The sequence below is a fragment of the Cupressus sempervirens genome, chromosome 6, assembly GCF_028749045.1.
Source record: "Cupressus sempervirens isolate cs-2001-9-10 chromosome 6, ASM2874904v1, whole genome shotgun sequence".
In the NCBI taxonomy this organism is placed as follows: Eukaryota; Viridiplantae; Streptophyta; class Pinopsida; order Cupressales; family Cupressaceae; genus Cupressus; species Cupressus sempervirens.
In genome coordinates this window covers 462006237-462031136 of record NC_143123.1, presented here as the reverse complement: position 1 = coordinate 462031136, position 24900 = coordinate 462006237, and the positions used below count along the sequence as shown (strand labels likewise).

The 24900-nt window shown below is 35.5% G+C and overlaps 1 protein-coding gene across 1 annotated transcript in view; it reads left to right on the top strand.

Moving 5' to 3' along the window:
* The first annotated feature begins 8793 nt into the window (after window positions 1–8793).
* The window catches only part of GALK (Mevalonate/galactokinase family protein), a 135022-nt gene continuing 118915 nt past the window's right edge, over window positions 8794–24900 (top strand). The window contains exons 1-7 of the mRNA XM_089788565.1: window positions 8794–9211; window positions 10344–10531; window positions 12698–12744; window positions 13105–13199; window positions 13398–13480; window positions 17529–17597; window positions 18303–18488. Of these exons, the coding sequence (XP_089644691.1) occupies window positions 9052–9211; window positions 10344–10531; window positions 12698–12744; window positions 13105–13199; window positions 13398–13480; window positions 17529–17597; window positions 18303–18488 (828 nt within the window). The 5' untranslated portion in view covers window positions 8794–9051. The remainder of the gene's footprint in view (window positions 9212–10343; window positions 10532–12697; window positions 12745–13104; window positions 13200–13397; window positions 13481–17528; window positions 17598–18302; window positions 18489–24900) is intronic.

Below are 24900 nucleotides of genomic sequence, written 5' to 3'. Positions count from 1 at the left end.
CTACCCATAAATATGCCTATCTCTATAGAATTTCTTCCTGATTATGGGTATACCCATCACCGTGGAGACAACCTCCTATGACATCATGAAATCCACCCCATTAATTTTGACAATCCCCTCATTCCTACTCTTAACCATGATACGCGTAACGGAGGGTTTCCACCCATGAAGTCATTCGATGAGCATAGTAACTTCACCTTTTTTCAAAATGCTCCACACCTTTGAGCATCGGTGCCACTTATCTACGTCATCCTCAGGTTGTCTCCTATGTCTTTCCCACACCATGTTTTCGTCCTCTCTACAATATTTTCTTCTGGTAGTGCCATCTTTTGAAGCCTAATTCCAAATGGTGTATATTGTTTTCATGAAGCTTATTTTGGCCTCATGCAAATTATACCCAAAATCAGGCCTCCAAGTGTGCTGATGAATAATAATAAGGTGTTTCTTGCTTTTGCTATGGTACTTACACATCAATTTTCATCACATTTTCCATAATACATAAGCTTTCATAATTGAAATTTAATGATTCCCAATATGCCTGGGATCCTTTCCCTTTCTATCAAATCTATGATTTCTCATGGAATATTATGTTCGTCTGTCCATCCATCTTTTCATTTCATCATTCTTGACTGCCCAGTTGGCCAACCTCTTAGCCACTTGATTAGCTTCCCTATACTCATGAGCCACATATATATTATTAAAGGACTTACGGACCTGGATACACTCTTCAATGATACTCACAAGCATCCACGTATGCTCAATCTTCTCATTAAGACAGTCTATTATATTCTTAGATCTCATTCTAGCCATAGATTTTTGACTCTCATGTCCTGAGCAAGTTTGATGGTTTGATGAGCCATAGTCACCTTTGCATAGTGATTAGTTTTCCAACCTAGAGGTGAAGAAATAGCAGCAATTCCTTTTCCATGGGCGTTTCTGATGATTCCCCCCACCCCAACCTTACTAGGGTTGCCTTTGGTAGCCCCATCAAAATTTGCGTTACACCAACTGTCGTGTGGGAGAGTCAATCAACAATCCTCCCTCTTATTTCTATCACTTTCCTTTGCATTGAGAAGAGGGTTATAATTGTTATTGGTAGTATAGTTCTCTAACATAGCGTTAAGGCTTTTGTGGAAGACAACTTTGGCATTAGTTTCTTTCTCCCTAAAAATTCTATTATTCCACTCCTTCCACACTCCCCCAATAAACATGAGGCAAGGTCCATTCCCACAAGCCCTTATTCACATCCTCAATAGCTCCATGGTGCCATTGTTCAAAGAGATCTGTAGTGTTATTGGGAAAACACCAAGTCACCTTGAAGAAAGATAGAAAATAAGACCATATGTCTCTGGTGAAGTGGCAAGGAATAATGATATGGTCCACACTCTCACTATGGTTTTTTCATAGAATGCATCTATTAGGCATCAATGTCCCCTTTTGGTAAGGTTTTCCATCATCAAGATATAGTTTTAGAGCATTATCCAGAAAAAAAATGTTGATTTTGGGAATAATGCCAAGATACCAGGCTTTGGCCCAAACATGGGTTGTTTTAATGTTTTGCATGGTTTCGTAGCCCAAGGCAATAATGCAATTTTTTTCCTTCATCTCCCCCCAAATAATAGCATCCTTGGACAGAGGGATATGCATAATCATGTCCATTAGTGGCTTTAGCTCCCAAGACAAGTTAGTTAGATTCACCCATTCATTATTGACCCTATAGTCCCACACCCTACAACCAAATCTTTCCATACATAAGTTTGCCCATCTATTATCCGAATCAATGTCCCATAAGGGCCCTTGTCTTAGCCAGTCATCATGCCAGAAATTTATATCTTCACCATTTCCAAGTTTCCATTTCACTTTCTCAGTGGCTATGCCCTTAGTCCTCAGAATGCCATTATAGACATTGGATCCCCTTGGGTCATATTCTCTATTGATGAACTATTTGAAATTAATATTAGCAGCATATTTGTCCTTCAAAATATCTCTCCACTCCCTTGTGGAGTTGAAAATCCTCCATATCTGTTTAGCTTGCAGACCTCTACTGAACTGCTTCAGATTCCTAATCCCCAGCCCCCCTGCTTTGTGGGTCTACAAATAGTCTCCCAAGCCGCCAATAGGTACTTCTTATTTCCTTTAGAACCAGCCCATAGAAAATTCCTCTGAATGGTCTCCAAAGTATCAGCCACTTTGGTAGGTATAGAGAAAAGGCTTAAGGCATAAGTTGGCAAATTCTACAAAGTAGATTTGATCATAAGCACTTTACCGACCCGACTTAGGGTTATGCCTTTCCACTCTACCAGCTTTCTATTGAATCTATCAATGAGATTGCTCCAAAAGAGGTCAGGAGGTTTGATCCCCAAGGGAAGCCCCAAATACATAGAAATGAGAGATCCAATATTGCAACCCAAAATGCGAACAATTCTCCTCTGTTTGCCCTTAGGGGTGTTAATAAAGAGGACCAAGCTCTTGCTCTAGTTAATGAGTTGACCAGTGGCATTAGAATAGGTATTGAGAATTTTCTTCACATTTCTAGCTTCTTTCATTGAAGCCTCTCCCATTAAAATGGTGTCATCCACGAATTGCTGATGAGAGAAAATCAGGGGATCGGAAGAAGGTTTCAACCCAATAATTTCTCCTCTGCTCCTTTTGTCACGAATAAGTCTTCCCAGGCATTCTGCAATAATGATAAATAAAATCAATGAAAGTGGGTCACATTGCCTAAGACCCTTAGAAGGTTTAAAGAAATTAGAGGGAGTACCACTAACCATGACCGTGAAAGTGGGGGTGGAAGTTGTTTGAGATATAATCTTTCTTGTTTTATCATTGAAACCAAAAGCTTCTAGAACTTTATCTAGTAACATCTAGTCCACCCTGTCATAAGCCTTAGACATATCAAGTTTGAGTAGAAAGCCTTCCTTTGTTCCTTCATCTAAGGAATAGATCACCTCATGCATGACAATGATAGAATCAAGGATTTTTCCACCAGGGACAAATCCCAATTGCTGAGGTGCAATAATCTCCAACATTATTTTGATAATTTGATTAGTTAAAACCTTTGAAAAAATCTTGTTAAAAGAGTTGCAAAGACTTATAGGCCTAATTTTTTTGAAAGAATCCACACCTGTGACTTTAGGAATCAAAACCAGAAAAGTAGCATTGATCTCTTTAAGTAAGCTTCTAGCTCCAACAAGTTCTTGAACCACTTTAACAAGGTTGTTTTTTATAACTTCCCAATACATCTGGAAGAAAAAAGTATGGAAACCATCTAGGCTAGGAAATTTTTTAGCTGATAGAGTGAAAATAGCCTCCTTGATTTCTTCAAATTCCAGAATAGCCACCAGATCCTTATTTTGGCTAGTAGTTATCACACTGGGTATGGTCTTGAGAATTTCCACCTGGTCCTCATCTCCCAAGTTTAGCTCTTTGGATATAATAGAAGAGAAATACTTAATTGCTTCCTTAGCAATCTCTTTGTCTTCCCCTATAGTATCATCCCCCTTTTAATAACACTAATTCTATTGGCAACCATGTGTTTCATAGTAGAAAGGTGAAAGAATCTAGAGTTTTTAACCCCTTCCTTTAACCACACCGATCTTGACCTCTGCCTCCACAACATTTCCTCTTTTCCCACAATGTTGCAAAGGTCAGCCATAATAGTCTTTTCAGCATTCAACCTACTTTCATCATAACCCATATTTTGTATCTCTTCCTGCACCTCTACAAGTTCCACCAAAAACCTTTCTTTTGATTCAAAGATGTTTCCAAAGTCCATTTTGTTCCATTTTAATGTTTTTGAGTTTTTTAGCCACCTTATATATAGTTGTATCGTCCACATCAAAACCCCACCATTCCATAATTTTGTTATAAAGACCAAGGTGTGCAGACCACATCTTCTCAAATCTGAATGGGAAAGCCTTTTTCCTACTAATAGTTTCTAAGGTGAGAGTAATAGGGGAGTGATTCAAACCTAGTCTCGCTATAGAAGAAAGTTGAATTGATAATGGTTCATCCAATCCAAAGTGATTAGGGCTCTATCCAACATAACCTGAATATAAACCATCCCAATTCTCTTATTAGACCATGTATATTTTCCACCTCCTAACTTGACATCTAGAAGGGCCAAGTCATTGATCAAATTTGCTAATTGTTGTCTTCTTTCCAGGTTCAGTCAAAGTCCACCTAATTTCTTAGTGGCCATTAGAGGGGTATTAAAATATCCTATAATAATGACCTTAGGATCTCCCAATTTGGCCATCATATTACAAATTTTATTCCAATAGAGTATTCTACCATTCTTAGTGTTTGGGGCATAAATATTCATAATGAACGAGCTTTCCTAATCTTTGAGATTTTTGAATTAAATAATCAAAATTTTACCTTCATAAAAAATGATATCATCTTTTAAGTTATCCTTCCATATCACTAACAAATCTCCTGAAGCTCCCTTAGAATTGGTAGCCACAATCTTCACCCCTTTATTGAAAATAATGCTTTCAACTTTCTCCTTCTTTATTTTTGTTTCCTGAATCAAAAATATTTTTGGCCTATGATCCCTTATCATATTCCTAACAATTTCTTGTTTGTGGATTCCATTGAGTCCACGAATGTTCCAAGATATGACCTTCATAATTTGTTTTGGGAACATGTTTCCTGGATGGTTTTCTGGGTTCCATTTGCTATATTTCTCCTTGTTTCTTCCTTTTTGATTTGATTCTTGCTCTTCTTGCCTAGAGTGCTGGATTTACTAATTCTCATGTCAACTTTAACTATGCTCCTTGTAGCAATAGGAGAGATTGGTGATGGGTCCTTGTCGTTTTTCTTTTCCCTTTCCTTAATTGTTATCCAAGGTCCTGCATTGTCATCTTTGCAACTATTAAAGAGAGCCTCTATTCTTGAAATTTATTCAGGAGTAGAGACAGACACCATCTCTAGAATTCTGTTAATTTTCCTTGGAGACACCCAAGTGCTTCTACTTAAGTTCGATTCCTAAGATTGAGAAGGGCCCTACACCTCCAAAGTTCCCCCATGCTCCCGAGTGTCTAGAACAAAGGAGTCCTCATGGATTTCCTCCACTATGATCTCATCTTCCTTAGGATCACCCCTACCTCCTTTGTCTCCCTCCCCAACTATAGTAGTTATGATATTAGGGTTGGCCTCAACATCTCCCTTTCTACTATTTCCTTTTTCCATCTAGGCCTTTTGTTGCTCCTTATCCTCATTTATTTTCTTTCCTTCTGAGCTTTGGTGATTAGGAAGGTTCAATGTTTTGTGATTGAGTCTCTCCCCTAGAGATTCTCCCTCAGGGTTCTTTCCATTGGGAGCTTTCTCCTTCCACACCTTCCTGGTATCCTTAGCTTGATTCGATCCTTTTTGCTGATTTTGGGTCTCTTTTCTTTTTCCTTGTTTGCTTTGAGCCTTGCGAACTTTTTCCTTCTCTATGAAAATAAGGCACATTTTACCTTGTATCCTGCCTTTTTGCAATGGAAGCAAGCAAAAGACACATTTTCATAATATATCTACTGCACACGCCTCCCTAATCTTGACTGGAGTTCAATCACTTCTGGCATATCCTGACCTTCAACTACCCCTACACATGTTCTAGCGCATGCAAGTCTTTTCTTGGCTGCTATAACTGGATCAGTAAATAGCAACTCCCCAAAAGAGCTAGCAATGCCATCAAAAACACCTCCGTGCCAGTATTCTAGGGGGAGTTCTGGAAGCCTTATCCAGAGTAGGGCTTGGGTCAAGAAATCATTGTTGAGGTCAAGGTTGGAGGTCCATTTCTGAAGAATGAGAGTGGATTTCCTGATCGACCAATTTCCCACACAGAGAATCTTTGAGTAATCCTTAGGGCAAGAAAACTCAAAAGACATAAACCCTTTGGTCATAGCCGTAACTTCAACCTACCCTTTCAAATCCCACTTATTCTTAGCAAAAATTTGAGCCAAATCTATGTTTGGCCTAGGATCTATGAACTTGCCAACAAGAATAGCAACCATACTCAGAATATTATGATCAATAAGCTCAAAAGGCACTTCTAAGGCAAAAGTCCCCTTCTCTTTGTTTGAAATATCTTTAATCTTGGGGAAAGAGGATTTACTCGATGGCTTGACACCAAAAAAATTAGTCCATCATCCCAAAGGACCTAGGGCGTCTCTAGATGCACTTGGTTTTGGAGCATTACCCTCTTTTTTGTTAGGATCTGGCTGCAAGGCCATGAGTCCCCATCTTTTGTTGCATCCCCCTTTCCTTTGTCGTTGCCCTAGTCTAGGCTTGTAGTCTGATCATCCTGTCCCTTCTCTGTAGATTTCTCGCTCAATGCCACATTCAAAAATTTCCTTCCTCCCCCCGCTCCGCTCATCTCTGCTCCGTGAAATTTTCTTGAATGCCAATTTTTTCTTTTTTTATAAGCATTTTAAAAAAGAATGTAAGATATTTATTAACATTTTTAATTTTAAAATGATTTGAGAGATAAATAAAAAACATTTGATAAATTTATTAACCAATTTAATTTTTTTTTGATCTTTTTTTTGGGTCAATAATAAGTTTATACATTATTGATATAATAAGATTTACAAAAATTACAAAAAGGTCCAAAATCTCAATCTTATAGGACCATCATATACAATATGCCTTTTTCCTCTTCTACATCCATTACATAAACACCTCTTTATCCGGCTTGTTACCTTTAATAATCTCACTTAACAACTATATAATTACTTCATCTACTTACAAGGTCATGCTGACCTCAACATTATTGAATCTAGCAAACTTTCACCATTTCGAACAACAAAATGGAATTTTCTTTGTTTGCCTTTTGCTGCTTGGGTTCTTATGTCATTTACAGAGCCATTTATCCTTCCTTTGCTCTACCTTCTGCTCCAAATGACCTTTCAATCTTGGCAAAACATGGCGCCATTCTTAAACCCGCATTCCTTCGCTGCCATCAAAAACAATATCCCTCATTATCTTCCTTCCTGCAAAAAAGGGGGTTGCACTATCTTCAACAAAATTGGGTGTCCACCATTTCTTTTACACTCTGTGAAATTTCCTCGCAAATCTCTTTTTCCTTGGGAAAGCTGTAGGAAAAGTGGCCTTCCTCAATTGTTCATAATGAGACCGAATTGCAATCTTTAGGTTTCCATGCCTGACGACGCTCATTTGTGCAAGCATCTCTGTCAACCTACCCCTGTGGCCAGTTAACAAAGGGGAAAATCCGTTTCTCCCTCCCTTCGTCGTCATCTTCATAACCTTTGTTGAAATCAAAGGCCCACCCAGGGTGTGCCCACTCCAGAAGCGACTCCATTTCCATAATTAATGCTTTTTCAAAAAGAGCCTCCATTACCCATGCCACATTCTACTTGTGTTTGCCCACATGTAGACCCCAAGCCATCAACATCGCCGCAATATCCACCTTAATCTTTCATCGATGGTTTGCCTCTTGGAAGAGGGGACCTAGGGTTTCTTGCATCGCATGGATGACTTCGTTTGATGGGCATTTCACCATCTGTTTTAGTTGTCGAATCGCCACCCTTCCAAACAAAGCTTTCAGTTGCTTCTCTGTTTTGAAGGTATATGTCAGCTCCATTGAAACTTCACAATTGCTCTTTCTTAATTCAAAAATGTGCTTTGATTAACTGCCCTCCGTTCTTATTAAAAGAGCCCTTCACATGCTTTGCTAATGCGGCTCTGTCAAGATTTAGTGCATCAACGATCATTTTTTATTAACAATTATAATTTTTTTCTAAATTTCTCGAGACAACATAAAATTATCTCTTCATTTTCATTTGCTTAATTTTAATAGTAAAATCGAATATATTTTTATTTGTTAATTACAAGATTATATTTTCTATAAAATTTTAAAATTTCATGTGTGTTGATATAAGACAATTAATTGATAAATGTTGGAAGATGCCACTTTTCATCAAAAATAGTCATTGCTTTAAAATATAACAGTCATATTATCAATGTCTTTGTGATAGTTTATGATTATTGTTAAATTGTTATATAATAACCTTAAATGTTCTAAATTTAATTTTTAAATTCAAATATTATTTTTAAAGGATTTTATTCTTTCATAAGATTTTATTTTTATAGAAAAATATTTTGTAATATGAATTAGCTTAAATTTAAAAATCAACAAATGATTATAAAAAAGATGTTAATGATTACAAAAATAGTCATTGTTTTAAAAAGATAGATAATTATATGGAATGTTATTTTGCCAATCACACAATAAATATAATTTTATCATTCCCAAAATTTCTTCTTATCAAAATTTGCTTATTGTTGCACCAATAAATATAATTTGTAAGAAAATCCAATTACCTAAAAATTGTTATTTATCATTTCCAAAATTTCTCCTTATCAAAATCCTTATCGACTCATTGTTGCACCTAGTAAAACTTTGCAACTACTAAATATACCTTCAAATAGAATAAAATGGAAGACTTTAAGTATAGACCGTACAAGTATTCGTCACACATGTTCGATAAAAAAATTTGAAAATTTAAAAAGTAGGGAACAAAGACAAAAATAAATAGTGAACATGAAAAATACAATGAGTGCAGGTTTTTTCCGTACGATATTTAAAATATTTACCTCTTTATTCTCAGATTCTAGACAAAAATGAAGACGTTTAACCTGGAACATACAAATGTTTCTGAAAAGTATTCTTCTTAAACCACAAATACAAATATTTCAAAAGAAATAGAAAATTGGACGAAAAAGAAATAGTGACAAATTAGAATGATCAAACACAAGTAGTAAACGTGTACATCCGCGCAGTTTAAACTATTCGTCTTTTTTTGTTTCGGGATTGCCTGCGCTTTTCTATATTTAACTGGTACTACTCAGATTAAAAGTTACACTTGCGATCGGAGCTCGAAAGTGTAAATTTAACAATCGGAATTGACGGGCAATTCAACAGTTCTTGCCTTGTATATATTTATTGAATTTTTCTTCTGTAAATATTTCTCTAAACCTTTAATAGGAGGAGCAGTGCTTAGTTAATTAGGGCTTGATTCACATAGATTTCTGTATTCAATAATGGCGGAGGCGGATGAAGTTGTTCCGATCTTCAACAGTTTAAAACCGGTTTATGGGGAAGGATCCCTCCTCGATGAAGCTCAATTGCGCTACGACAATTTAAAGGCAAAATTTATTGAACTTTACGGAACTGAGCCTGACGTGTATGCTCGAGCTCCAGGTATGTTGTTTTCACTAGTAGAATCGCCGTTGAATTTGTTCTTCTCTATATATTTTGAATCTTTAAATTTCTCTGAAGATGCGAAATGAATTTGTAAAGTTGTCCCGAACTTTTTTCTTTTTCGCTTTTTTCGAATTTTCTTTTAAAAAGGCGCATGAGGTTGTGATTCTCTGTAATCGTGAAACGAGACAAGTTTTTCTTTCCTTGTAAACTTGATTTTTTAAGTGCATTGATCTAGGTTACTGTGGAGGGTAAGATTGGTCGAAAATGTTAATTATGTGTCCGTATTTAAAGTTGTGTATTTACTAGCCAGATTTGTCCACAATGTTGGTTATAATTTGTATCTTGTGCCAGGTTGTAAGCTGTATAATTGTGTTGCGAGAATATCTGATTATGGTTATTGAGTTTTTATAGTTTAGATTGATGTGTTTATGAGTATCTGGATATTAGGAGGAGAGTTAGAGATCCATCTTGACAATGAATTACAGCGCACGATTCGAAACAGTGTTGATGAGAAAAAAAGAACACACAGTAATGCCAGAAATTCATAAGCAGAATAATATTTCATTATTTAGTTTTTTTTCTCAATTTCAAATTTTATTTTGTAAATTTTGAATGAGATTTTGGTAATCTTAAATGCTTTCTGGGTGGGCGTTGCCTTCTTCTAGGTTATTCTTGAAGTTCTGTAATTATACCATGAGAAGTTTGTGATTTTTTTTGATATGCACATTTTTAGCTTTTATTTAGCTTTTACGGATGCTGCCTACTTGACTACTGACGGGTGATACAGTATCCCCCTGCTTTTTTTGAATAATATACTTTAAATTATTATTAATTGAAATGCTTATTCATAAAAGAATAAATTAATTATATCTTTGGTAAGTTTTGCATGACGGAACACTGCCTTTAATGCTGTGTCATGGAAGCCTCATCCACATTCATGTGATTTGTAAGCCCTGCTGATAGGAAATGCTCCACAATTTTGTTCTATGCATATACATATGTCTATAGTATCATTGAACTCATGTCAATTGAATCGCTTTGGTTGCATGTTTACAATATAATTTCGGATCCAGCATATATTTGAAATTAGATTTATTTTGCCATTATTTGTTGTGATCATGGGATGCAGGGAGGGTGAATTTGATAGGTGAGCACATAGATTATGAAGGGTACTCTGTGCTGCCTATGGCCATACGTCAGGATACTATTGTGGCGATTCACAAGCGCAACTCTAATGAAGAAACAAAGATTTTGCAGATTGCAAATGTACAATCAGAAAAATATGAGCTTTGCACTTATCCGGCAGATCCTGATCAGGTCAGTAAGGTTGACTGTAATTAGCCCTAAGGTTTTACGATTTCTATCTGCTTTCAGATATTTTCTTAAAATAATTTTTATGTGTTATTATGTTTGAAAATAATTTTCATATGCATTCAGTAGTTATAGGCTTATATAAAGCTACTGTCAATTCTTGTTACCTTGTAAATTCTGTAGTATGTATTTTCCCTTTTGGTAAATATTTGGTGGGGTTGGTCACTTGCTTACATCATAAAACTCAGGTCAGACTTGAAAAAATGAACCTACCCTGGGACTGTCAACTGTAAACTTAGGTCATACTTGAATTTGCTTCATATCATTATGTTCCAAAATTTTCCACATGTAAATCAAAGTTATGGTCCACCTAATTGCAGTTAGAGGGATTGGGATTTAACATTTTGAGCCTTTTTTTATGGTGTTCTAAATCTACTTTATCATAACACTACAACCTCCTGGACTATTTGGAGCGTTTAACATCTTTGTGCATTTAGGTATTTGATTGGTGCCAGCAAGGTTGGCTTTGTTATCGTATCTTGAGGTCTCTAGATTATTTTTCTGAGTACCAAGATCATTTTTTTACCATGCCTTTGCTCATGTCCGTTGAGCAAATTGGGTAATGGTTATCTACAAGTGTAAATATTAATATTTCTTCCATGAGAGTATTCACATTATATATTCTTGGAGTGAAATCACAATATTGCATAAGCAAGGCTTCTATAATCCCACGTATATTAGAATTTATCACTTAATATATCAGTCATATGATTTGTGAACCTGGTTGTTAACAGTATCAGAGTTTGCCATGGCAATGTTACTTATAATCCAAGTAAAAAACCTTAAAACCGCTTTGTATCACAGATAAACAGAGTCTGGCCAAAAAGAATACTCAAAGACTACTGATAATGCATGTTAGCTTGTTAATACCCTAGCATGATGTACCATCATAAAAAGTATGAGGCACTACGGTTGTAACTAAAGGAAATAAAAGTAGAAAACTGGTTGTAATTGCACCCACTTGACTGTTTTACATATTCATTGCAATAGTGACAGGCCACCATAACCGGTCAATTTAATGAACTTTTGTTTGAGGTCAACCAGCCTGGGGCCATGCATGGTAAATATTTTCCATTAACAAGTTATCATCTCCTTAACAATGTAGAAAAGTATTGACATCTCCAATAGGTTTTCTTGGGTTATCTATTGCTTTCCTGTCAAAGCAACTGAAATCTTACCAAGTTACACTGAATCACCACAGTATTTTGTGTTATTTGAATTCCTTCAGTGGACTACCTCTACAATGCTCATTTGTTGACTAAATTTCAGCAAATGTGAGGACCTGAAAGCTGCACCATTCTGTTGATCTTCAATCAGTACACTAAAGACGAAGAGTTTTTACCAACTTAGTATTTCTATGTCCTGCCATTCTGCCTTTAGTTTCCCCTCAGTGTCTTCAGCAATCACCCCTTCTCCATCTTCCATTTCAGTTTCCATGTTTGCGTCCTGCTCTCCAGAATGTTGTCCCTTAGCCTCCACAGGGTTTGTTTCTCCACTTTATGGATCAGTAAGTATGGACAAAGAAGCTGCATTGTCTTTGGCATATTTCCAGTTCCAGAATGAAACAAATCACCTGATCTACAGCTCTCTACAAGTCTAGACTGTATTATCAAACACTTTGGGCCATCGTCCATGCAATTAGAACTCTAGGAGCACTGCTTGGAAAGTTTGAAGAGGGTACAACTCAAAATTGGAATGGAAATTTACTGGTAAAGTTTGTAGGCACCAAGATGTGATTGTATTTTGTACCATTTTCCATGCAATTAGAACTCTAGGAGCACTGCTTGGAAAGTTTGAAGAGGGTACAACTCAAAATTGAAATGGAAATTTACTGGTAAAGTTTGTAGGCACCAAGATGTGATCGTATTTTACCATTTTCTCTGGCGGTGAGACGATTTCTTTTTGACTGTCAATAAATCTTTGAGTTTTAACTATTTTAATTGCCTGTGACTGGTGCCAATCAATATAGATGTAGTGTTCTGGCGACTTGTGAACTATGCTGCAGTAGTGCTACTTATTATCATTATTAGTTGCAAATGAACCATTTGGTTGTGTTAAGCTAGTAGATTTATGATATAACTTGTTATTTGATACAAGCTTGTATGCGTACAGGATATTGATTTGAAGAACCACAAGTGGGCAAATTATTTTCTCTGCGGGTAAGAGCTCAATCTTAAGAACTTTTTATATACTTAATCCTAGAAAGTTCCTGGCAATCAAAATGTGAGTTATTTCTAGATATTTTATGGTTCTAAGAGAAACATTAATGAACTCTGATAATGGGAAGAGGTGCTATTAGAGGAAATTTATTTCTATTGGAAAAAGATAGCAAACGTGACAATACCATGTTTCTTGCATGTTTAATGACAATCAATACATGATTTTATTTAAGGCAATAAGTTTACAAACTATATATGGCACTGGTCTATTCTAATTATCAGGGCGTACCAGGGTAATGTATTACGATTGATATTTGGTCATCTGATAAATGTGCCTCATTTCCATGTAATTATACACAGGTACAAAGGATTTCATGAGTACATCAGGTCAAAGGGAATGGATGTTGGAGCACCTGTTGGGCTAGACATTATTGTTGATGGTACAGTTCCAACAGGTCTGTTTGCATGCTCCTACTCCTAATTATTAGGCACAATGCATTTACGAAATTATAATGTCAGGAAGTAATACTAATCTTAATTACTTATGGTCTATTGCAGATAAGAGGTATTCCAATAGCCACATACATTTGTTAGTATAATATATCTCATTCAAGGTTCTAAAAATAGCAGTTAGTCATTTATTTTTAATGCAGGATCTGGCTTATCTAGTTCGGCAGCATTTGTTTGTTCATCTACAATTGCAATAATGGCAGCTTTCAACATAAACTTTCCTAAGGTAAGTCTGTACTATACCTATTTTGGTTGTGTATTTGTTTGATTGTTTTTTGGCTTTAGATTTTGGCTAAGTTATCCCTGAAGTGATTGTATCTGCATGTCCGAGTGCTGTTATTTCATAAGTAGACAATATTAATTTTATCAAATCTAATTTTTTATCATTTAACCAGAAATAGTTAAGAGATGACAATGTCATATCTGGGCTGTATTATGATAGGTAGAGCCTTACTAGGTTGCAGTCCTCTTAGTCTAGCATTTGAAGGGGAGCAAATAGCAACTTTTTCATTATATCTGGTCATCAAACTAGTGTGTTAGTTAGAATGGGGTTTTTTTCCTATAATTCTTAGGGGTATTGTCACCAAACTAGTGTGTTTGTTAGAATGGGTGAAAAATGGCTTGAATTTGGTTTAAGGCAAGGAGTTAATAGTGTCATAAGTGTTTCTCTTTTCTAATAAAGCTTGAAACGTAAGAGAAAATTAAACAGAAGTAAAATTATTCAATCTTTTAAAATCACCAAAAATATCATTGCTAAAATGCATATAAAGTCAATGCAATTTGGTCTTTACAGCACACATCTGCTCCCAAATGATTATAGTTAGTATAAATAGAGAGCAAAGTTATTTTTTCAAAAGGTAACAGTAATGTATGTTATTTAATATTTATTCTTGCAAATGTACAGAAAGTTTTTCATGGTCGTACAAGGATTTGAAAGGGGGGTTTGCCCTTGGAGGTAGATGTTCATGAAATTGAATTTCCCTCTAGTCTTAGAAGATGCATATAACTCAAATTATGGTGAGGTTGAGAGAATGCCTGATGTATGCATTTAATTAAGGCATGCCTCTGATTGAGTCTCTTTAGGAGTAACGACAATCAAGGATGCAAATAAGTTATTGATTTGTGGAGATTTTATAATTTTTGACTTGTTACTAAGAAGGTTTGACTTTTAATTCCTTTTATGTGTACTATTTTAGAAGTGATTGGAAGTGAGTTGTATACTTGGGCGGACTTTTTTGCATATAACTTCATCAACATTGTTGAAGGGGATAGGTTACAAACCACCACTTTTCGAGAGTTCGGTAGCTGTTTATGGTACTTAGTATAATTGCTGTTTGGTTCTCTAATTCACCGACCACTTTTTAAACAATTTTGCTCTTTGGTATATGCAAAATGTCAAGAAGTGATCTAATGTTTTCTGGATATCATATTAGGGATTTAATTTCTGAGAGTTGTATCGCTTTTCATTCCTTCAATGGTTTATCTCTTGTGAGCTTGAGTGGCACACTTGGCACTTAGTACATTAGGTGATGCTCATAGGTGTGTAGAGGAGTATCTGAAACTACTAAAATTAAGTTATGAATAGCTTCAATTGCCGTTGATGGGTCTTCCATCCAACTGCGAAGGATTCATGGGAGGCCACCTATCCTAGAAACCATTGGGCACTTAGTACATTAAGTGATGCTAATAGGGATGTATAGGTGCAACTGAGACTGCTAAGGATTGATTTTTAACTCCTTTCATGTGTACTATTTTAGAAGTGATGGGAAGTGGGTTGTATATCTTCTTAGGTGGATTTTTTACATATAACTTCATCAACATTGTTGAAGGAGATGTGTTACAAACCACCTTAATTTTAGAGTTTGGTAGCTGTTTATGGTACTTTATACAATTTCATGCTGTTTTGGTTATCTAATTCAGTGACCACTTTTTTAAAAACTGTGCTGTTTGGTGTTTGTGAAATGTCAACTGGTGATCTAGTATTTACCGATTATCATATTGGAATCTAACTTCCTAGAGCTGTAATGCTTTTTATTCCTTCAAGGGTTTATCTCTGATGAGCTTGAGTGACACACTTGGCACTTACTACATTAGGCGACGCTCACAGGGGTGTAGAGGAGCAACTGGAACTACTGAGATTAACTTTTGTACAGCTTTGATTTCCGTTAGTGAGTTTTCCATCCAATAACCAAGGATCCATGGGAGGTCACCCACCCTATCAACCATTTGGGCACTCAGTACATTAGGTGATGTTCTCAGGGATGCAGAGGTGCCTCTGAACTACTGAGAGTAACTTTTGTATAGCTTCAATTTCCATTGGGTCTTGCATCCAATAATCAAGGCTCCATTGGAGGTCACCGATCCTCTCAACCATTGCCAGTTTGGGTTCCACCTTTTATCTAATGTCCCAACCTGATTTATTTCTACTTTATACAATTTAACAATAAACAATGCATGCAACCTCAACACATTGTGATCACTACCAACATTTTAATGTGGGTATGAAAGCATATGGTCAAAGGGTTAGACTAGTATTAGAATATCGTGCTAGTTGGTGGCAAGCCAAACATCTGAATACTGCAAACTAGTATAAAATTTAGTAGTACGGATATTCTTATTTTAGCAGCAAGCCTTCCAGATTATATACAAGCTATAGCTGAAAATGATTTAAACTACTTCTGGTGGCAAGCCTTCCAGAACATTATAAACCAATATAAATTTGGAGCTGTCAATATTAAATCTGGCAGGGAAACACACAAATTGTTACAACAATTTCGAGATTAGAATGTTTGCATCATGCATACTGGATTTAAGTGGTAAATATAACCTTATTGTTAGCCCATAAATGAAACCAAAAACCAAATAATCAGTAGAATTTTTTAATGGCAGTAGCTGATGAAAATCAATCTTGAATTTAGCCGGATAAATAGTATTTCAAAATTCAACCATTAATAAAATTAGAGGCAAGAACATGCTGTGATGCCCAAGTAGTCAATTTTAAATCAAAGGAAGACTCTTTAATAGGCATGCCTAGAATAACTCGTACAGCTGAGAATGTGCTGCAATATGTATAAGAGTAGGTACTTCCAAAGGCTGCACTTCATTTTCCAAAAGCTGTTGTATAATCAAGAAAGATAAAATTCAATATCCTTAAAGATACAGAAGAGTCAAGAATGAGAAAAGAGAACTCTATAATATACATTTTTGCACCTGATAAAGTGATTGTTGTAGATTGAACTAAATCAAGTCTCTCTGTTGTGTGATTTTTGAAGAAACTGACAATACATGAATCTTAATCCTCTCTAGCAAGAACTAGTGGTTACAGTTGCCAAAGTCAATACTACAACAGTAAGAACATTTTGCTTTTACACATTTTAATCAAAGATTTGGAAATTAAGAAGGATTAAATAGGCATATGACAATTATGAGTTTTGAGTCTTGACGTCATAAAATTGTTACCCTATTTAATAATTGATAGAGCTAATTGATTTCTTAAGGATTTTAAATTGTATTAATGTAATAAATGGCTTTGTTTTGATTACATCATAGTTGAAGCTTCAAGAGTGGGCAAGTTAGTAATTAAAAGTAGGCATATATCCTTTTTCAGTTCTTTACAAATTATTATGTAAAGTCATGTCTTCATCACATCACGGAGATTGAATTTTCATTTTCTTTTGATTGGATTTATTTATGTTTCTGGTATTATCACTAAGGTGAAAGTCCGAGTAAATTTGACTGTCAATATAAAAATGATCTCTTTTCTGCACCTTTCCCATTTTTGGGTGTCAAGGATTAGTATTTTAAATCATGGAGAGGTCAATGATGCCAGTTTGGTAAATTATGTAAGATTCAAGTGCAATAATACCATGGTCTCTGTAACATTGAAATGAAAGATTTTAATAATATCCACAAGACCAAGCAGCCTATAGGAAGAAGGAGATTTCCAAATTGTGGAAATGGGTTAACAGAAACTGCATAATATGGTCGATGGTTGATTGTCTTCTATTTCCAGAATTAAGTTAATTAGAATTTAAGCAAATTATTTGTTGCTTTTAATATTAGCAAATTTCTTATTGTTTCTAAATTCAGTAATTTGGAGCTTTTGTTTCTTTTCATTTATTTGTGTCTTTTGTGTTTTTGATAAATGCTGATAAAATTCCAAGAGATTCTATGACAATTCTAGAACCTCTGTATGGTTTATTTCGTCGTTGCCTTAGCATCTTAATTTACTATCATTCACCGTATTCTTCCTCTGTGTTTTACATGTGATTCAGCAAGAAGTTGCACAGTTCACGTGTGAATGTGAACGTCACATTGGAACTCAATCTGGAGGCATGGACCAGGTGAGATTCTCTGTGATTTTGATCCAGTACCTTTTCTCTTCCTCACATTTTCCTCACTGCAACTTCTTGCTGAAGATTGTATTTTAAATTGTTTTCTAAGTCATCAAGCTGAAATATATCAACTATAATGGAATGTTGAACTTTTACCCACCTCTATATTTATATGTTTAGTAGTTTCCATTTTTCTGCAGTCTGTTCCATTTGTTTCGAAATTGTAAAATTGAAATTTAAGCAACTCATTAAACTATCTTGTCTTGTTTACCTTTTTATTTTAAGCTCTTGGAATGTATACTTTTTTTCAAAAAATAGCTTCTTTAGACCAACAAAATGTGTGGCAAAATCCTTAAAATTGAAGTTCTGTCAATTTGTGTTTCCTGGTCTATGAATTTTTAATCTCATGTTGTTTTTTCGTATTTGGTTGGGCCACCATAAGATGCTTTGCCTACATCAGAACTAGTGGGTGCTGTGCAGCAGTGGTACTACTACTATTCTTTAGAAGTTTGTGGCACTAGGGCTTGAAATTCTATAGTCAAGTTAGTCATGACAATTCTGATATTGACTAACAAGCAATTTTCTTTTATGAGCAATGTGTAGGCACAGAAACATTTCCATACATGTAGATTGTATTTTGTGATGACATTTAATATGACAGCAGTTCCTTATACTAACTCAATGGAATCTTTCTATATTTGTTATGTTCAACAGGCAATTTCAGTGATGGCAAAGCCAGGGTTTGCTGAATTGATAGATTTTAATCCAATCAAAGCAAGTGATGTGCAGTTACCTGATGGTGGAACATTTGTCATTGCCAATTCTCTTGCAGAATCACAGAAAGCAGTAACTGCTGCAACTAACTACAACAATAGAGTTGTAGAATGCCGTCTGGCCTCTGTAAGTGATAAACTGAAACGAATCACCTGGAGCTATTATTTTAGGTCCTGTAGCTTTCCATTATATTCTGGAATGGTAAAATATGTCTGAGATAGGCAATAACATTGTAATGATGAGAACACACTTTCTTTTGAAAAATGAAGGTTTTTAGTATGTTTCTTATTGTGATATAGTCTTTCTTTTGCTATATGAAAACCATACACATCTAACTATGAGAATACACTTTTCAATGTTCATTGAGAAAAATGAAGGATTTTGATCTGTTCTTTATTGTGTTATAGCTCTTCTTTTTCTATATGTAAACCAGTATCCTCATGCATTTCTAGTACTTTTCTCGTAGAATGTAAATTTTTTGATTGTAGTTGTCTGTAGGGTGCAACCATATGTTCAAAAGATATATTTTGTACACTTGAAAACTGTAGAATGATACAAGGAATTCTGTCTGGATGAAGTTTTCTAGTGAATGTTTTCTTGTTTACAAAAATTTATTAGTTTGTACTGATAGCTCATGGCATATTGGACCAAGCGCGTGTGCACAGTTTAAACATGCATATAACTTTACTTCTTCAGAGGAATTCCTAAATTTTCCCTCAAATGTCTGCCTATCAAATATTCCCACTTCTCTTTGTATGTTAAATGCAAAGTTTTTAAACAAGGTAATAATGTGTAAGATGGAAAAGCAAAATGAAATAATCAGATATTTGCTATGCAAGGCTGAACTTTGTTTCCTATTAGTTATCAATGTACCTTTTTGGTAACACTTGTAGTTCCCAAGATATGGTTATGGGCACACTCATATTGGGGTACGTGGACTGGAATGGGGATTGTGTGTAATGTGTCTTTTTTGAAATAAGATTTTATAATAAACAATAATAATAAAAGTAAAATATAAAAGATAATTAAATTTTAGTGAAGTTTAGTAAATGTCAAAAGGCATGAAATGAAAAAAGTTGTGACACTCAAACATGAGATAGAAAATGAAGTAGAAATGATGAAAGGTTAGTAATTGTGAAAGGTTGCAACTCTCTCAAAGCGCAGAAATGATGAAGGATTATGACTCTCTTGAAGGGTGGTAGCTATGATAGTTTGTGACCATTGTTAAGGGTAGACATGATGAAGAGCTGTTACTCTCCCTCATATTGGAAGATATTAATGCGAGAAGAGTTTATTTGAGGAGTATGTTCAAGGGAGATCAATAAGGAAACAGTGAAAAGTGGGGACTCATTTCTTTTGAAAGATGGTGTCCTGTTGTAACCCAATTGTAACCCAGCAGGAAGGAGAAATGACCGACCCTTGAGGAACAGGCAAAACTAGAGGACAATTGGTAAAGAATGAGGAGGATTCTACCCTGAATTGAAAATCATTTCAAATTGGGCGGAAAATGGAGCTACAAGCCTTGGCGGCCTTGATATGAACTAGTTCAACTGGAGGATATTTGGATACAAAGACCATCAACGTACACATTTGGCAGTTATGTTCCTCTATCCTAAACATTTCAGATAAGAGAACTTTGACAGCAATCTGTGATAACATGGCAATCATGTCAACATGATCATAAACAAGAGGTTTGCATAGATTACCTTTTGTTGCTTGTACTTGAACAACAAGCTCCTCCACTTGTCTGACAGCATCAAGATTTGACTTATTTTTTTTCTGTGTTTATCTTGACTGCCTCTGCACCTTCTTAGGTTCCCATTTCTTGGCCTTACTGCCCTTGACTTTGACAACCACTTGATTCTCTTCTTTATGGTCATCATTCATCTTATGGGTTATGTCTTTAATGAAAACACCTGCTGCCTTCCCAACAACATTGTTCACTGTCCTATTTCTTAAATTATATGTGCTGTGAACTTGAGCCACCATCTCAGCAGTTATTCTGTCAATTTCTTCTTTGGATGGCTTTCTCAAATTCATATGTTCAACATCTGATATCATGTTGCACATCTTATCTTCATCATCTGAGAAATCTTGCTGATGATGTAACTATTACATATTTCTCTGATTACTAACATAAATTTCAGAATCTTCTCGATCAGATTCTTCACCACTGGCACACAAATTAATCATGTTACATGCCAATCATCATGGCTCTTTTCTTCATCCCCTTCTTCAGGTTGTGTTTGCTGATGTTTGGAAAATGATTGAGCAACAACACAGTAGTCAGGAGAATGAGGGGATTGGCAAATAATACATAAGGGCATCTCCTCCATCATATTTACAGAATTCCTCTGCAATGGATCTGGTGTGTTCTTGTTCTTTGTGCCTTGGGTACAGTTAGGAATGGGTTTACCATCCTTCCATTGTGTATTATATGGATAGTTCTGCAGTCTGGTTTGCCTATTATAATTCTTGTTGAATTGTGGCTTTTCAGCACTATTAGGCTTATTGGCATGGTTTGGTGGAGGATTCAAATTCTTAAGTAGATTTAAGACCTGATCCATTTTGTCATCCTAAGGCTTCTTGGTTGTAATAGGCTTATCACCTTCCTTCCTATTTCCCCTAGGGTTAAACAATTTAGGATCATCTCTCCTCCCAAGCTTACCAGATGCTCTTCTATTGTTCTCAATGTTGATAGCTATCTTAAAAGCATCCATTAATGTCCGGGGATCTTTATCTCTCATAATGTAAGCCATTTTGCTATTAAAGTCATTGAAATAGGTAGTGAGACACACATTATCACCTAGTCTCATAACTTGAAATAATTTATACATTCCTTTTTGGAATCTCACATTAAAATCAAATGTGGATTCATTCTGATTTTTCTTAATATTATTGAACTCATTTAACATGAAGCTTGCATTGGTAATGTCCCCATATTGCTCCTTGAAAAGCTTTTCTAGATCATTCTAGGAACCGATACTATCATCAGGCAAATTTCTGAACCAGTCTCTTGCATCTTCAGTGAGTGAATGCACAAACAATTTCAGAACAACAATCCTCATGCTCCACTTCATAATCATTTAACATATCAGTGAACTTTCTGAGATGCTCTTCACCAGTTATGACATTGTTTCCTGAGAATTTAGTGACCTTATCTCTCAAATCATTGGAGATAGGATGGGGAAAGCTAGGTATACCTACAAAGGTCATTTGTTTGTATCTTTCCATGTAAATAGGTCTCTTTTGAAAACCTAAAACATTTGAATTACTAGATCTAGCTCTTGGGGTTTGCATGGGAATTTTGACCTATTGAGATGCAGCTAACTGACCAGTAGTAGTGGACGAGGAAGCTGGTATTGATTGGGAAGAACTTTAGCTATATAGTACAAGTCCACAAGTTGGAACAGAAGGTATAGCTTGTACAGTCTGATTTGGCCAAGATGCTAGGCCAGAGGTGGTTTTAAGGAAATGAATCTTTCTCCTTGTCTCTGCAACTTTGACCTGATTTTCTACTTTCTCTAGCTCCTTTACAAGATCTTCCCTCTCCTTTTTTGCTCTGTCCAATTCTAAATCAATTTTGGAAATAACAATATTTTTTGGAGGAATAGGAGACTCATTAATTTGTATCCCCTCATCCTTTTCCTTTTCCTTTATTAGGGTTCTTAATGGTAAGATCTATTATGTCTTCTTCTATAGGTTTATAGGGTTGGATTTGGGAAATGACAGGTCCTTCTCTTTTAGAAGGTGTTCCTGACCTTGGATTCTTGACCTTATCTCTCCCACATTTCCAAAGATGTCTGAATGCAGAATGGAGGATTTTTCTTCCAACTTCCTATTTTGCTCTTTCAGAGTGCTTCCATTCTTCTAAGCAAGCTTTCTCTCTCTATGAGAGCATTCATGGTGATTACTTCCTTTTCTTTTTCCAAACGAATGTGTTTGGCATCTTCCTCAACAACCTTCTTCTTGAGTGTTTCAATTTTTGACAACAATTCATCAGGGTCTGTAGAGGTGGTCTTTGGATCTACAAGATCATTTAGATCTATAAGATTCCTCTCAATATATGGAACTTGCTCTATGTTTTGCCCAACATTCAAGGTGTTCTTATACCCCCACCTATGGTTTACTTCTTTAGACAAATTGGGTTTGAAAGTGGTATCTCTTACAGAAGAGACGGTTTTATCTTAGAAGATCCTTTCTTCTGGTAATGGGGTATTGAACATTCCACCTAAAATTCTGGTATTCTCAAATTTAGAATAAGGATGAGGATTCTCTATCTACCACATGATGATATTGAGAATGGGCTGAGGTGTTATCACGAGGTTTCCATGTGTGGTTAGGATTTGCTTTCTTCTTGGGTTGGTTTTTCCTACCACCTCGTGGTAATTCTGTATACAACGGGATTTTTGGATTCGCCTTTGTGTATGCTCGTGTTTTTCCTTCTTTCTGCCATTTTAAACAACACTTAAAATATATAGCTCTAGCTGCTAAACCTTTGACCGAGTCGCTACTCACTGAGGTGAAAAACTTTTAATATGGCTCGAAGTTAGAAAATAACACAAGAATAAAATACTTGATCATAGATTTGACAAAAGAACTTCTGTCACGATGCACTTTGGGAAAAGAAGACTCTGTCACACAGACAAGACACTATTTGGATAGGACCCATGTCATGTACTTCCTTTTGTATTGGAATTTTGTAGATTCTCAAGGTTTGTCTATTAAAATAAACCAATAAGAGCAGCCCCCAACAGAGTTGCCGTTTTGTTGGCTACTAGATTGAAAGAATTTTAACCACCTCTTACAAGATCTGAAAACCTAGGAATTAGCTAGAGACCATAATGGGCATTTTGAGAAGCAAAATAAAAGGACCAATTAACAAGACTCTGATGTCTTCTCCACTTTGAACTCTGCAAAATTCAGGCGGGTATACCTAGGAATTCATTCTTAATTTCTTTAGAACTCGAAACTCAACATGAATCCCAAAATAATAGATGATTTAGCCCTAATTCTTCTAACTTTGGGGCAGTAAAAGAGATGACAAATAGCTATTTTATCAAACCCTAGAATTCCATGAATCAAGTACAGGCTAACATTTCAAAACTTCAACAACAAAATATTAAAATGATTGATTTATATGAATTTTTTCACCATATAAGATATTCCAAACTAGATTAACTTCAAAGGATGACTAGTGCCTTGTCTATTGGGCTATAGAGTCACAGGGATTAGACATTTACTTTTGGATCTATCTTAACACCTTGTGAGAAGACTATCAATATTCATTACCAGATCTCATACTTATCAAAATCTTCAATGAAAACAATAAAATTCTTCCAATTTACATTAAGCATTTACATAACCCATTAGATTATGAGCAAAAGTAAATTGAAATATAATTCAAAATGAATTAGAACTGAAATTTAATAAACTTTGCCATTAAATCTCAGAAAACAAAATGGAGATAAAAGAAGAGACAAGATCTAGGATGAACAACCAACTTTCTGCATTTTGTATTAACTTCTTTGAAATGTATACAATGCATTGACAATCCCTATCATATAAACAACTCAATTAGACTAGCAATTGTTAACTTTTTCCATTCAAACTTTGGAACAAAATTACATAGGATGCATGGACCGACTCAAAACATGAAAAAAACTTAGTTTAGCCAAATGAATCTCAGATCCCCTCCTCTGGCCTTGGGAACTCATTTATAAAGCATGAGTTGCATCAAGCTTCAAGTCTAGAGGAAAAGGACAACTATCCAAAACAAAAGATTTACATACAAGACAAAAATGTCATTTTCTTCATTGCACGAGGAAACTAAAAAGACTTGTGGCATTTTTGCTTCATAACAAAATAGTTCCTTCATTTGCTGCTTTGTTGTGGGGCTTGTTCAATTTTTTCTGTTTTTTGCTCCTCCACAATATTTGATGATTGGTCTTCATCTTTCTGCTCTTCTTGAGGTTGTGGGGCCACCTTTTCTTCTTCTATTATGCTTTTATTTGATTCTTTAGTATCTGCAGTAGGCAACTGATTATCTTTTTCGTCGACCACCTCTAGTATTATGTCTTTAACTTCTTGTGTTGGTTGAGGGCTTGTCTCGTCCATCTTTGCTAACTTGACTTCAGTTTCCTGAGACAGTTGTGAACTCACTTCTCGTGCTTTCTCATCAGTCGTTTGAATACCTTTGTCAACAAACTTTAGTTCTTCAATAGCCGTTGATTTGTCTTGTACTTTGTCTTTTGCTGCCATCTGTGAAGATTCTGTTGTTGAAACATTTTTGGCCACCCATTTGCCATACATTGAATCATCAGGCTAGTCATAATTGATGATTTCTTTCTCTTTGCTAGCAATGTCTCTCCATCCAATCTTAAGATGTTTTTCCTTAGAGATAATTTTTTTATAGAATCTTCTGGCCTCTGTCAAGTTTGATACAACATCTATAAATAAAGCATTGTCATCATTACTTATTATCTTGCTTATTTTATCATTCAACATGGCCAAAATGTCATCATCCCAGACTGTTAAT